This window comes from Panthera leo, chromosome A1 (assembly GCF_018350215.1).
Source record: "Panthera leo isolate Ple1 chromosome A1, P.leo_Ple1_pat1.1, whole genome shotgun sequence".
Classification (NCBI taxonomy): Eukaryota; Metazoa; Chordata; class Mammalia; order Carnivora; family Felidae; genus Panthera; species Panthera leo.
Window position 1 is genome coordinate 106833070 of NC_056679.1, and position 14559 is coordinate 106847628.

Consider the following 14559-nt stretch of genomic DNA (forward strand, 5'->3'; position numbering starts at 1 on the left):
TAACAACACACTTAATGTTGAAAACCAAATATTTTCCATTAGAACTGGAAGCAAGGCAAAGATATCAATGCTTACCACTTCTATTCAGTTTTGTACTCAAGATCATAGCCAGTTTAGTAAGGTGGGAAAAAGAAAAAAACAGTTCTTTTTTTTTTTAATGTTTATTTTTGAAAGAGAGAGAGAGATTGTGTGTGTGTGTGTGTGTGTGTGTGTGAGAGAGAGAGAGAGAGAGAGAGAGAGAGAGAAAGAGAGAGAGGGGGAAACAGAGAGAGGGGGAGACACAGAATCCAGGCTCTGTGCTGTCAGCTCGATGCAGCGCTCGAACCTATGAAATGCAAGATCTTGATCTGAGCCAAAGTTGGATGCTTAACCAACTGAGTTACCCAGGTGCCCCAAGAAACAAAAGTTCTAAATATTGGAAAGAAAAAAATAAAAAAAAATATTTCTCTTCACAGATAATATACCTCAGTTCGAATAAAATTATAAGAAATATAGCAGAAAAATTGCCAGAAGTTATAATTGGATTTTTTAAGCACATAGAATATAAAGTCAATTTATAAAAATTTTATTTAGGGGCACTGAAATAGCTCAGTCTGTTGAGCATCTGACTCTTGATTTTGGCTCAGGTCATGATCTCATGATTCAGGAGATTGAGCCCCACATTGGGCTCTGCTCTGACAGCTGGGAGCTTGCTTGGGATTCTCTCTTCCTCTCTCTGCCTCTCCCCCACTCTCTCTCTCTCACACACACACACACACACACACACACACACTCTCTCTCTCTCTCTCTCAAAATAAATAAACTTAAAAAACAATTTTATTTATGTATAATGAAAATGTACAATTGGAATAATGTTATAGTAACTTCCAAAACCATAAAAAATGTAAGAATAATTTTAAAAAATATGTGTAAAACCTCTAAAATGATATCTACAGAGCACTGAGAGAGCTGAGAGAAATTAAATATCTAAATAAAGGTTTTTATTTGTTGGAAGACTATTACTGAGATTTTCATCTTACCCACATTGAGTGAGAGTCACTATAATCTCCATGAAAGTCGGTCCCAGCTTTTTTTGTAGAAATTGGCAAGCTGATTCCAACATGTATTTGGAAAAATAAAGAACATAGAAGAATCAAAACAATTTTGTAAAAGAAGGACAAACGGGGTGGACTTAAATTATCTGATTTCAAAGCTTATTATAAAGATTTGGTAATCAAAACAATGGGATTTTGGCAGAAACTTCGCAGGATAGATGAATGAAACAGAATAAAGAATCTCGAAATATACCCATATATATATGGTCAACTGACTCTCAAAAATCCACCAGTATTACTGAGTGATGGGAAGATAGTCTATTGATGAAATGGCTCTACAACATCTGGATATCCATGTGAAAAAAATGAATTTCAACCCTGCTTTACACCTTGTGTGATGTTAATTCATAATGGAGCATAGAAAGCTATGTGATATAGCTACAGCTGTCAAACTCTTAGTCAAAAAACAGAAGATCTACATGACTATAGGGAGGGTATTGATTTCTTGGATAGAATATAAGAAAAGCCCTAATCAAAAGGTCTTGAAAATAATCGTTTGGACTTCTTCAAAATTTAAATCATCTCATGTGCAAAATACATTGATATGAAAATGGAAAGGCAGTCCCCCAGATTGGAGAAAATAGTGGCAATACGTCTGTCTACCAAACTATTTGTATTTGAAATATGTGTGTGTGTATGCATATATAGTATATAATATACAAAACTTCCAACTTCAAAACTCAGTAAGAGGGATGATCAAATAGAAATGACCTGTATTTGTCCAGTGCTAGCTGGTGATCTTCAATTGCCTAAATGACCTCTTTGAGTTTCATCATTAATGAGGATAGTAGTAAAGGGTAGAGAATATAAGACATCTTGTATAACATGAGGCCTACAGTGAAGGTTCAGTAATTTTATTCCAAGCAAATAGTTGTGTAAGATCCTGTGTAAGCTTATATTCATGTGGCAGACCTACTATCAGAAATACCATTTGTTGTACTATTATATTGTCATTGTTCTTGTATTTATAGTTTTGTCAGCCCTTTTTTAGGGCTGACATCTTCCTTCTTCAGGAAAGTCATCTTCCTTATTTAGGAAATTATAATTTCGTAACATTGGGTGTCAACTACCCTCAAAAAAAAATTAGAATTATAATTTCATCCTATGTTAGGGGCACCTGGGTAGCTCAGTCGGTTGAACGTCTGACTTTGGGTCAGGTCATGATCTAGCAGTTTGTGAGTTTGAATCCCACATTGGGCTCTGTGCTGACAGCTCACAGCCTGGAGCCTGCTTCGGATTCTGTGTCTCCCTCTCCCTCTCTGCCTCTTCCCCGCTCGGGCTCTGTCTCTTACTTTCAAAAATAAATAAACATTAAAAAAATAATAATTTCATCCCACATTATCTTAGACACATTTAAGAACCCTCTGTTAGTGCTGAAGATACGCTGTAGTGCTTTTATTTTGTGTTCTCTTACATTGCTAGGGAAAGTTAGTGACAAGGGAGGTAATGATGAACAATGGTTAGTTAATAATATTAGAATAAAATATAGCACACAACAAATTCCTTTTTCAGGGTTTGGAAGAGAAAAATGAAATTGGAAATGAGGAATGAAATTGTCACACTATTGGTGGGGTGAGACAAAACTTGCATAGAGAGTATGATCCCAATACTACACGTATGTTTATACATATTAGTTGTATACAGTGAATTTAGTTATGCAAATACATGGAAATAAAAATGGAGAAATATACTTTAAAATGTTAACTGTAAGTACTACTCCTAGATAGTGGGATTGTAGGCTAATGTTTTAACTTTATTCTGTATTTTTCAAATTTCTGTAAGAAATATATTACATTTTAATGGGAAAAATATGAATTAGTAATCAAATTATGAGTATCATCCTCTTTAGTCTCAGAAGTAGTATTTCAAACACCTAACAACCGTGAGAAGGATGACAGATTTCATTAGCTGACAATTCTGTAAAAACCACTGTCTAAACAGAATTTCTGCTCCAGACCCAAAGAAAAGCTTTTTTTTTTTTTTTTTTAATTTTTTCAACGTTTTTTATTTATTTTTGGGACAGAGAGAGACAGAGCATGAACGGGGGAGGGGCAGAGAGAGAGGGAGACACAGAATCGGAAACAGGCTCCAGGCTCCGAGCCATCAGCCCAGAGCCTGACGCGGGGCTCGAACTCACGGACCGCGAGATCGTGACCTGGCTGAAGTCGGACGCTTAACCGACTGCGCCATCCAGGCGCCCCAGCTTTTTTTTGTGGGGTGAAATTTGCTATGGTTTTGCCGAGCCACTTCATGTTTCATGGGGCAAAAAAATCTTTGTACACCTTTCATCCCTTTAGTAGAAATGTTGTCTTTGCTTTTTTGTACTATTATAGGTAGGACTTAGAATAGGACCGAGTAGGTTTTTTTTAAATCACAACAGGAATAAAAAAAGAAATAAAACAGAAATATCAAAATTGGTGATTGAATATAGGAAAAAAAAAACTATCAAAGTATATAGACACATAAAATATTAATAGATACTGACAAGTAATGCTACCTTTACCTCCCCGTGGGGCTAAGATTTATTTGGAGGATTCCTGTTTCTCCATATCACTTCTTATCAGTGCCATAACAATGAAAATCAGTGCACTAGAGGGAGTGTTATTTCTAAGTGACCTAGCACCATTTGGTTAGTAAAGTCTAAATGAAAGGTTTGAGTAATTGAGGTAGAAGTATCCCTTTTACACTAAGTATCCCTTAGTGTAAACATGAAGGTGATCAGATCTTTAGCTTTATGTGGAAGTTGTGAAAGATAAAATAAAAATTTAAATCTCTTTGCATTCCATGGTGGATTCCATCCACATGGGACAAGTTGACTGACCAACTTACACAATATTCTCCCCTTAGATTATTAAGCAGTGTATGTTATGTGAACATAGTAGTAGGAAGGAGTTTTAGATAGCTATTAATTTTGGTTTCAACTAAACAATGTTTTTATAAATTCAAACCTATCTGCAGTAATATATTTGTTAAATTGTTCTATGATACTGAAATAAATAATTTAAAGCTGACTCAGTTGTTGTAGGCTCACAGTTACAAAAACACAAAGCATGTCCTCCCGGCTGTCAACTCTATGATTTCTCCACGTAATTTTCACATTTCTCTTTGAAATCTTGCAGAAGACATAAGTTTCTCTTGAAAACGCTCTTAAATTTACAATACAATTTAATTACTGATAACTTTGCCTTTCATATTTATGAAGATGTTTTTGGTTTATGTACAGTACTTTTGAAAGTTAGTTTTAAACTAACATCATTGGCAAGTAAGATAGGAAATTTAATAAAGTATACAAATGGCAGAAATATATTAATTTAATACAACTCATAGAATAATTTTTGAGTGAATCATTTATAGGTATATCCCAGGACACTACAAAACTCGACAATGAGACTTATTCTCAAATGCATCTTCATTCTTGGAAATTAAAGGCTACATTTCATTTTTTTTCAATATAAATCAGAACTTCAGCAGAATTTATTGGCCTTCCCACTTGCCAGAGTCTAACAGTATCATTTCCATAAACTCATATTATGAAACTCTGTGATGCAGGCTTCAAGCGCACTGAGCCAACATGAGCCAAAGATGAGAGAATTTGAATCCACATGATCATTGATCTCGGCAGCAAACAAATCAATTTCCCCCATCACCTCCCCCGAAATTTTGAATATTATGAAGTTAAGAATACATTATTTGGGCCTTCTTGAAAAGAAGTTGACAGTGGAAGAATTGAAGATTAAGAATTATAATCTGATCTGAGGTTTTTAAATCTTGCTCACAATTTATTTTTTAATTGTACTGAGAAGTCCTTCCAGGGCTTTTGGAGAAAAGAGCTTGCATTTTTAAAAAATAATTTGTTTTATTCATGTGTTTGCTGAGTAGAAATTGGCTGTGTGAAGGACTCCAAGTGCCCTTGAAAATAAGCAGTGCATTTGTCATAGTTTTATCGTCTTGTTTAGTTACAGATGAAGTCCCTTGTTTCACATTATGTAAATCAAATAGTTCTGTTGCAGCCTCTTGCATTATGATATGATGTACTGTACATTTAGCAAAAGCACATAAAATCCCTTTCCCTCTACATCTGAATATACTTTACCCTCTGTGATTCTTGGCCCTAAGGTGAAGATTTTGCTTTTATGTGATTCTTTAATTTTCTGCATTACCATATTATTCAGTATCATCTGTTGTGGGTGTTTCTCTCTCCATTTGTTTGCTGGCAAAGGCAACTGCAAAATAGAACTATCCATTATTTAATACAATTCCCCAGGCTTCTTCCTCACTGATCCCGGGGCCCTTATCACATTACAGAAATGATTGTGTGTCGTCCTCTTCTTTGACTTCAGAGTAAAAGCCTTTTTTACTTTGTATTCTTCCCCTTTACCCACTGCTTGGCATCAAAGAGGCACCTAATGAATCCAGCAGCCTCCAGTTGTGCAGGTTGTACACCGCACAACAGTAGAGGGAGCTTTTTACATTGTTGTGTACATAAATGTATCCCTAGAATTAAGCACTACACACCCTATACAACCAGGCATGGTATCCCTGTGATAAATTTGATTTTTGTATCTTCTGATGCAGAAAAGGGCTAATTATATACTTGTAACAAAAAAGTCAGCAAACCTTTTCCATTCCTCTTTATCAGTAATTATATTCAGAATCTGAATGTATTCTACTGCCAAAGGGATATATTTTCCTACATCATTTGTTGTTAGTTTTGAGCCACAGAGACTAACTTTACCCAAGTTAAGCACCAAAAGAGGTGTCTCTCTGGAATTCTTTGGTAGATGGAGAAAATTCTATGTGGTACTTAGCATCAGAGGAAGAGTTGAGAAATTAGACATTAAGAAAGACAGTGAAGAAGGAAACTAGAAATGTCAACCACTAGGTTTGGATGATTCAGGGCCATTCATATTTTCTTATTGTATTATTTATTCGCTTTAGATCCTCTAAAAAAGTGGCTTTGGGTCAGGATAGAGTGGGGAGGCAAATTCTGTGATTAGAAGCCAGTGACTAGAAAATATGATACATTTGAAGGTGGTTTCTCAGGGGAATGATGCTGGGGGTTAGGGGATAGTTAGGGTCTGCCTCAGTGGCTGTCAAGGAATCACTTAGATTTTCAAAATGTTCGGTTATAACCCTGGGAATAAGTGTTCCAGTGAATGTTTTGTTTGTATTTCTAAAGTTTTCAGTTTTGATCTTGAATATTGAAAATGTTGAAAGGATGCTATTCACTAGTTTAATTTAGAAGTTTAGCATATGGTAGTTCAAGTGATTAATGGGATAAAAGGTAAAATTTAAGTGTGTCTTCCCTCATTTACTTAGAGTTGCCTTTCTAATTAAGGCATGTATTAAAAATTTTTTTTTTTACAAAAACAAAGTGAAACTATTAAGATACTCAATGCTGATGGACAATCTGCTTATTTAGTTCAGTAAAATTTTCTTTGCTATTTACTTTCTAATAATTAACAGAAATTGACCTACTTTACAACATTAATTCGGTTGGAAAGTACACATATGTTAAGGCAGGTGCAAGTAATATTGATAAGATTGTATATTCTACGTAAAAAGAGAAAAGATGATTCGTACAGTGAATATTAATCTATCAAGTGATAGCAGCCAGCTTTCACTTGTCCAGGATGGATTAACTAGTTTTTAGATTTATCAGAATAAAAAATAATGGTTTATTTCAGAAACAAAAGTAACATTTTTAGATTAGTGACAACATGTTGTGCTGTTCCTGTTGTTTGGAAATACACAGTTATCAGTAGGTAGCAACTGTAATGTTGCACTGTGTCTATTGCATTCGAGGTATGATTGACTCCTCTGCAGCCAGATGAGAGGTCTCTAGAGTAGGTCTCTCTAGAGCAAAGATGTGTCTGCTATGCAGTCTAAAAGCAGGAGCAGAGGAAAACATGGCTGCTAAAACAAACCAAAGCCAAATATTTAAGAGTAGAATTAATTAGTGAGGAAAGGAAAAGGAAAGCATAAGATGCAAGAGGGTCTGAGTTTCTGCCTTTCTTGAATCCTGGTGAAGTATTGGAAAAGTGTTCTTCGTGGAGAGACCCACAGGAATAACAAATCTTCAAGTGATTCTTTGTGCAGAAATTCATGAGATTGGCAGTCATTCCTGTATTATTTTTGTTATACATAACTGCAGAATGGTAAACATATTCCTAAATCCTGAATATTATTTAAATATATCAAGTTTATATTAAGTCAGTTAGGTGACTTGTGTTGAAATAGATTATTTAAGGTTATGTTTTATCTTCTTTTATTTAAAAATTTTTTTAACATTTATTCATTTTTTGTTAGAGACAAAACATGAGTGGGGGAGGGGCAGAGAGAGAGGGAGACACAGAATCCAAAGTAGGCTCCAGGCTCTGAGCTGTCAGCACAGAGCCCAATGCAGGGCTCGAACTCATGGACCATAAGATCATGACCTGAGCTGAAGTTGAACACTCAACTGACTGAGCCACCCAGGTGCCCCATGTTTTGTCTTCTTTATTGCAACTCTACCTTTGTCTACTTTATTCTAGTAATCAAGGATTGATTCTATATGGAAATCATGTCTGTCAGATATTTGCCAGGAGGAATAGTAAAAAATTATCATGATTAATTGTTGATAGTAAGTTACATCATTCTGTAGTTCATTCATATCCATGGCTATCTACACATACCCGTTTTTTCCTCCAATCTTATGGAAAGGAAATAGCAATATTGTAACAATTACTAATGTTTACAATAATTCATAATTCACACATTCCCCACTTGTAGAAAGGTATCTTTGAAAAAAAAGTTTATTATCAATTGAGGTCAATGTGAACATCTCACTGAGGCAGTTATACAGTCTTTCCATAGTTTGGTAAAAGAAACTGCATGATATAAAGTGTGATAATAGAATAAGTCTATATGGCTTGATTCTATGTACATTACGATCTAATCAGGTTAACAATACATATATGTTTCTCTATTCTAATTTCTATATGTTAGGTCACAAATTATATTCCATTCCTTTAATTATGTGATAATCTGGCTAGATAATCTTGAGATGTTCCCATTATAGACATCTTGGAATTGTAGAAAAAATAGAATAAAAATCCTTTTATACATACAGATGAGCCAAAAAATTAAAGGCTGTGGCAAAAACAAATACATAAAAAAAACACACACACACACATACACACACATACAAACACACACACACACACACACAAAAGCAAAACACAAAAGAGAGCTTCTGAGGTAAAGTGATCGTTTCCCTGGGAGGAGTTATTTGGACCTAAACCTCTCGGTTCTTGGATTTAACTCCCAGACGAAGAGAATACTTTGAGGCTTTGCGAGTGTGGCAGTGGAGCTGAAATGATTGCATATAGGCCAGAACCCTTAGATAACTACACCTTTGACTAAAGTATGATCTGGTAGAAGCTCAGCAAAAGAGTGCAGGCTGTCGACAAGAAGCATTCCAGCTCAGCCATGACCGCAAGTTAGGAAAAAACCAGCTCCTCTGGGGATTTGGTACCACAAATATGATTTCCACATTGAAACCCTTGTTGAAAACATGCACAACACTACTCTGAAGGGTCCCTTTCTTGACTTACACCACACAAGGCTACTGCAAATAGAGTGCAACTAAATTAGTTCACCATAGAATTTCAAAACACAAAATGACATGGGGTGCCTGGATGGCTCAGTTGGTTAAGTGTTCGACTTCAGCTCAGGTCATGATCTCATGGTTCATGAGTTTGAGCCCTGTGTCAGGCTCTGTGCTGACAGCTCAGAGCCTGGAGCCTGCTTTGTAATCTGTGTCTCCCTCTGTCTCTGCCCCTCCCCTGCTCATGTTCTGTCTGTCTGTCTCTCTCTCAAAAATGAATAAATATTAAACACAAATAACAACAACACAAAATGACAGCATCTTTCATGATAAGAGCCAGGAGTCCCAGTAAAGACTAATTTAAAAAGCTGGGATTAAAAAAAAAAAAAAAAACCACAAAAAAAACCTGTTCACAGGATTAAAAACACCAAAAAAATCAAAATGTGAGAATAAATTGTTTGAGGGGGAAAAAGCTGATTTGAAAATTGAGGAAAATAAAACAACTATAAAAGAAAGGTACTTATACTTAAAATCTCACTATCTGAGTTGAAGAGCAGATTAGATGCAGCTGAAGAGAGTACTAGTGGATTGGATGATATATCTGTGGGATGTTTCCAGAAGGCTGCCTTGAGTGGTTAACAGATGGAATTACAAAAGAGTTCTTGAGAGTTACAGACATTAGAATGAAAAGAACAAAAATACATTTAAAGACCTAAAGGTATTCTAGCATAATAGAGAGAATGTGAGAGGAATACCTACATAGATAATGCTAAGAATTTTTATGTGTCATAGGATCTTCAAATTGGAAAACACCAAGGACCAAAGAAGATAAATAAAGTCAAAATCAGTACCTAGAAACATCTAGGTGAGACTGCACATCTACAAAGACATAAAGAAATCCTAAAATTAACCAAAAACCATGTTATATGCCAATCATATCTCAATAAAATTTAACCAGAAACCAAATGCATGCTGACTTCTATTCTGTATTTATGAATACTAGAAATAAATGAAATAATATTTTTCATGTGCTGAATTCTGTAAAGTTAACTTAAAATTCTGCACTTAGACACTGTTCCATTATAACTAAATACACAGGAAACAAAGTCTGGAACAGTTTATTATTCATAGATCCTCACCGAAGGAGATACTGAACAATGTACTTGCAGAATAACAAGCTCTCTAGAAAGTAATGATACAAGATATTATTGAGAAAATAAATTGATAAATACAGGGGCAAATCTAAAGAAGCATTAATGGTGTAGCCGATCTAACTTGTGATTTTAAAAATTGAGATAGAATTATAATATCAGATAAAAATAATATGAAGGATTGAAGGGAACAGTTGAATTAAAAGCATTATGATGTCCTTTTTTCAGGAGGGCACTGAAGATAATTTTTAACTGTAGAAATTTCAATTGAGGGGCGCCTGGGTGGCTCAGTCGGTTAAGCGGCCAACTTCAGCTCAGGTCATGATCTCGCGGTCTGTGAGTTCAAGCCCCGCGTCGGGCTCTGTGCTGACAGCTCGGAGCCTGGAGCCTGTTTCAGATTCTGTGTCTCCCTCTCTGTGACCCTCCCCCGTTCATGCTCTGTCTCTCTCTGTCTCAAAAATAAATAAACGTAAAAAAAAATTAAAAAAAAAAGAAATTTCAATTGAATGTGGCACATAGAATAATGTCTGTGTTCTAATCCACAGACAGTGTGACTATGTTATCTTATATGGCAACAGGACTTTGCAGATGTGATTATGTTAAGGATTTTGAGATTGGGAGATTATCCTGGATTATCTAGGGGAGCCTAGGGCAATCACAAGTTATAGGGAAAGAGGGAGGCAAGAGAGTCAGAGAAAGAGATGTTAGGGTGGTAGTGATGAAGTGATGCCATTGCCAGATTTGAAGATAGAAGGGAATTGTGAGTCAAGAAATACAGGCAGTCTGTAGAAGCTAGAAAAGGCAAGGAAACATAATCTCACCTAGGGATTCCAGAAGGAACACAGTATTGCCTCTACTTTTATTTTAGCCCAGTGAACTCTAGACTTTGGACTTTGAAACTGTAAAATAATACATTTATGTTAAATCACTGTATTTGTGGAATTTGTTACAACAGCAATAGGGAACTAATACAATGTATTTTAAAAGTAAAAGTAACCATATATTGAACATAACCTAATGTTACTTTTCAAGCAATGGCAGACAGAAGATATAGGAAAATAAAACTAGATAGGAAGAAAGAAAAACAAGAGAAAAGAGATATAACTTGGGACATAGAATTCACAAATAAGAGAAAAATCCAAATACATCCATACTAAAGTATTAAATTCACTTATAAAGAGATTATATAGGGGCGCCTGGGTGGCTCAGTCGGTTAAGTGTCCAACTTCAGCTCAGGTCACGATCTCGCAGTCCGTGGGTTCGAGCCCCACATCGGGCTCTGTGCTGACAGCTCAGAGCCTGGAGCCTGTTTCAGATTCTGTGTCTCCCTCCTTCTCTGACCCTCCCCTGTTCATGCTCTCTCTCTGTCTCAAAAATAAATAAACGTTAAAAAATATTAAAAAATAAATAAATAGATTATATAAACAGGTTTTATAATTTTAACCATATGCTGTTTATAAGAGACTTAGAGAAAATGAAAGCTGAAAGTAAAGAAAAAAGATATACCAGGCAAATATTAATGTATTACTAATATATTAATTTTTGTTAATATCAGACAAAATAGACTTTAACAGGGAAAATATTAGGATAAGTAGGATTTCCATTCAATTCCATTCCATTCCATTTACAATTCCATTCAATAGTAAAAACTAAATCAAAATAAGTTATAAAAGTTCAGAGATAACTTAGTTTCATTGTAAGGCAAAAATTAGAATCACAAGGAAACAAATTTATAACCACAGTGGAATTTTAACATCTCTTTTTCATGAACAAATTTAAAAATAAATTCAGAATTTCTCATTTTCTTAAGCTATTTTATTTTATTCTATTTTTTTAATGTTCATTTTTGAGTGCAAGTGGAGGTGGGGCAGAAAGAGAGGGAGACACAGAACCCGAAGCAGGCTCCAGGCTCTGAGCTCTGAGCACAGAGCTGGACACAGAGCTCGAACTCATGGACCACGAGATCATGACCTGTGCCGAAGTTGGATGCTTAACTGATTGAGCCACCCAGTCTCCCCTCTTAAGCCATTATGTATCAGAATTTGTTAGCTAGATCTAATGGGCATGTATAGCTTGTCCCCAAACAATTTGAGAATAAACATTTTTTTCAAGTTTTGATTCCAGGATAGTTAACACACATTGTTATATTAGTTTCAGGTGTACAAGTTAGTGATTCAGCAATCCTACACCTTACTCAGTGCTCATCATGATACATGTACTCTTACTCCCTTTCACCTATTTCGTCTCCCACCCACCTCCCCTCTTGAAACCACCAGTTCTCTGTATTTAAGAATATTTTTTTTTGTTTATTTCTTTACATTTTATTTTTTAATGTTTATTTATTTACTTTAAGAGAGAGAGCAGGAGAGGGGTGGAGAGAGGGAGAGAGAGAGAGAGAGAGAGAGAAAGAAAGAAGAAAGAAAGAAGGAAGGAAGGAAGGAAAGAAAAAGAAAGAGAAAAAGAAAGAAAGAAAGAAAGAAAGAAAGAAAGAAAGAAAGAAAGAAAAAGAAAGAAAGAAAGAAAGAAAGAAAGAAAGAAAGAAAGAAAGAAAGGAAGAAAGAAAGAAAGAATGAATCCCGAGCAGGGTTCACATTGCTAGCTCAGAGTCCATCATGGGGCTCAAACTCAAGAGGTGTGAGATCATGACCTGAGCTGAAATCAAGAGTAGGACCCTTGACTGACTGAGCCACCCAGGCACCCCTTATTTCTTTACATTTTAAATATGCATGGTACATTTACAAAACTACACATAAATATTAAGTTACAGATGCTGCTGGTGGGCTGAGCAAAATGTGAATTGAAAACTAACCATTATCGTTTCAATGTAGGTGTCGGTGAAATTGATAGGAGTGTTGCACTTAATTTTTATAAATCATTTTTCATTTAGAGATGGCATTCAGATGGCTATGACAGAGGAATTAAAAAAAAAACATTTCTCCCTTCCATACACACAAAGACTAATTATTGTATTGTTTGTAATAGTAAAAATTCTATAGAAACTAAACATTCATCAGTAGATTGCTTAAATTATAGTACAGAAATACCAAGAACAACAAAAGACAACAAAGATGTCAACAACTAAGTTTTGAGAGCTTACTAGGTGATTGGCATTGTTTTCAAGGTTTTCTGTGTGTTAACTCATCCAACCCATTCACTGAACTCACTTTTAAATGTCTTATATGTGTTGGGGTGCCTGGATGGTTCAGTCGGTTAAGCATCTGGCTTAAGTTCAAGTTCATGGGTTTGAGCCCTGCCTTGGGCTCTGGGCTGGCAGCTTGGACCTCAGAGCCTGGAGCCTGCTTCAGATTTTTTGTCTCCCTCTCTGTCTGCCCCTTTTCTGCTGATGCGCTCGCTCTCTCTCTCTCTCTCTCTGTCTCTCAAATAAATAAACATTAAAAAAAATAAATGTTTTTATGTGTTAAATCATCTATCCTGTACTACAAACCTACATGGTAGATAGCTATCATTTTTACCTCCCCCTTTTTTAGATGACAGAGGCACAAGAAGGTTCAGTAAATTGCCTAAGGTCACATAGCTAGTAAAAGGTAGATAAAATTGTGCTTTCATATGCTTTGCATCTAAAGCTCATAATTTATGGAATGCTCTTTGAGATACAGTGGTCAAATAGCAAATTATAGGATATTACTCATGGTTAGATCTTACCTGTGTAAAAATATTAATTTCCTCACGCCTTAAAAATTTTTTTTAATGTTTATTTATTTTTGCGAGAGGGACAGCCATGTCCCAATATCACATATACATTTTTATAATAAAAAAGTTAAATCCTGTAAAATTCAAAACAAGATAGAATTTTATTTTTGAGATATTTTTTTATGAAATAAGATAGCATGTTTCAGGATTATATGAGGTAAAGATGCATCATTAAAATTTAAGAATTCTCATATTTTGTTAGAATTAAAATTAGTTAATCTTAGTCCTAGTAAATTCTTGGAGAAAAAATGTGTGTTTATTTGTTCATGTAATTATTAAAAATGAGTCACATAATCTGTCAATTGTGGAAAAGCTGATTTTACTTCCATTTTCTATTTCCTTTCTAGGAAAGATTTCTGTGTTCACAAAGATGAACCATGTGATACAGTTGGTAAGTGTATGTAAAAAATTTTATACTTTTGAGGCATTCTGGGGACCTTTAACACATCATTTGTCTTAGCATAGGAAATTGTTTGAGAGTGTTGGTTTTAATAGAGTGTGTTTAGAATGTCACAGGTATGTATTTCCAACCTTTGTGTTTAATCATTTGTCAACACTTCAGTTATTAACGAAACAGCTTAAAGACATATATACACCGTATACTGCAGAAACATTTTAAACAATGCTTTAGGAATAACATGAGTTCTTTTTTCTTATTTTCACAAAGATGTATACATGAATAGAATTCAGTAAAATTCTATTATTACTGCTATATCAAGGCAAAATATATTCATGTCAATATGATTGACCTTTTTCAGGCTAGTGGATCTTTTTTGAGTTATAAATGCTTGAAGTTCTTTGCAGACTGTATCAGGGAAACCCCATCTCATTTGCCCAACTAATGAGGATTTTCTGTACCGAGAGTAGTAATTTTTTATATTTTGTCCTCGACATCTAAAATTCCTAAAACATAACTACACAGCCAATAGAATCCATGAAACCACAGTTCTTAATTTTGAGAGAATAAATGCATCTACATAATTTACTTATCCTTATGTAAAACTATATATAAATA

At 35.0% G+C, this 14559-nt stretch overlaps 1 protein-coding gene across 1 annotated transcript in view; it reads left to right on the top strand.

Moving 5' to 3' along the window:
- ADAMTS19 (ADAM metallopeptidase with thrombospondin type 1 motif 19) overlaps positions 1-14559 on the top strand; it is a 237973-nt gene that overhangs the window by 61055 nt on the left and 162359 nt on the right. Inside the window, exon 7 of the mRNA XM_042905726.1 lies at positions 13892-13935. Within this exon, the coding sequence (XP_042761660.1) occupies positions 13892-13935 (44 nt within the window). The remainder of the gene's footprint in view (positions 1-13891; positions 13936-14559) is intronic.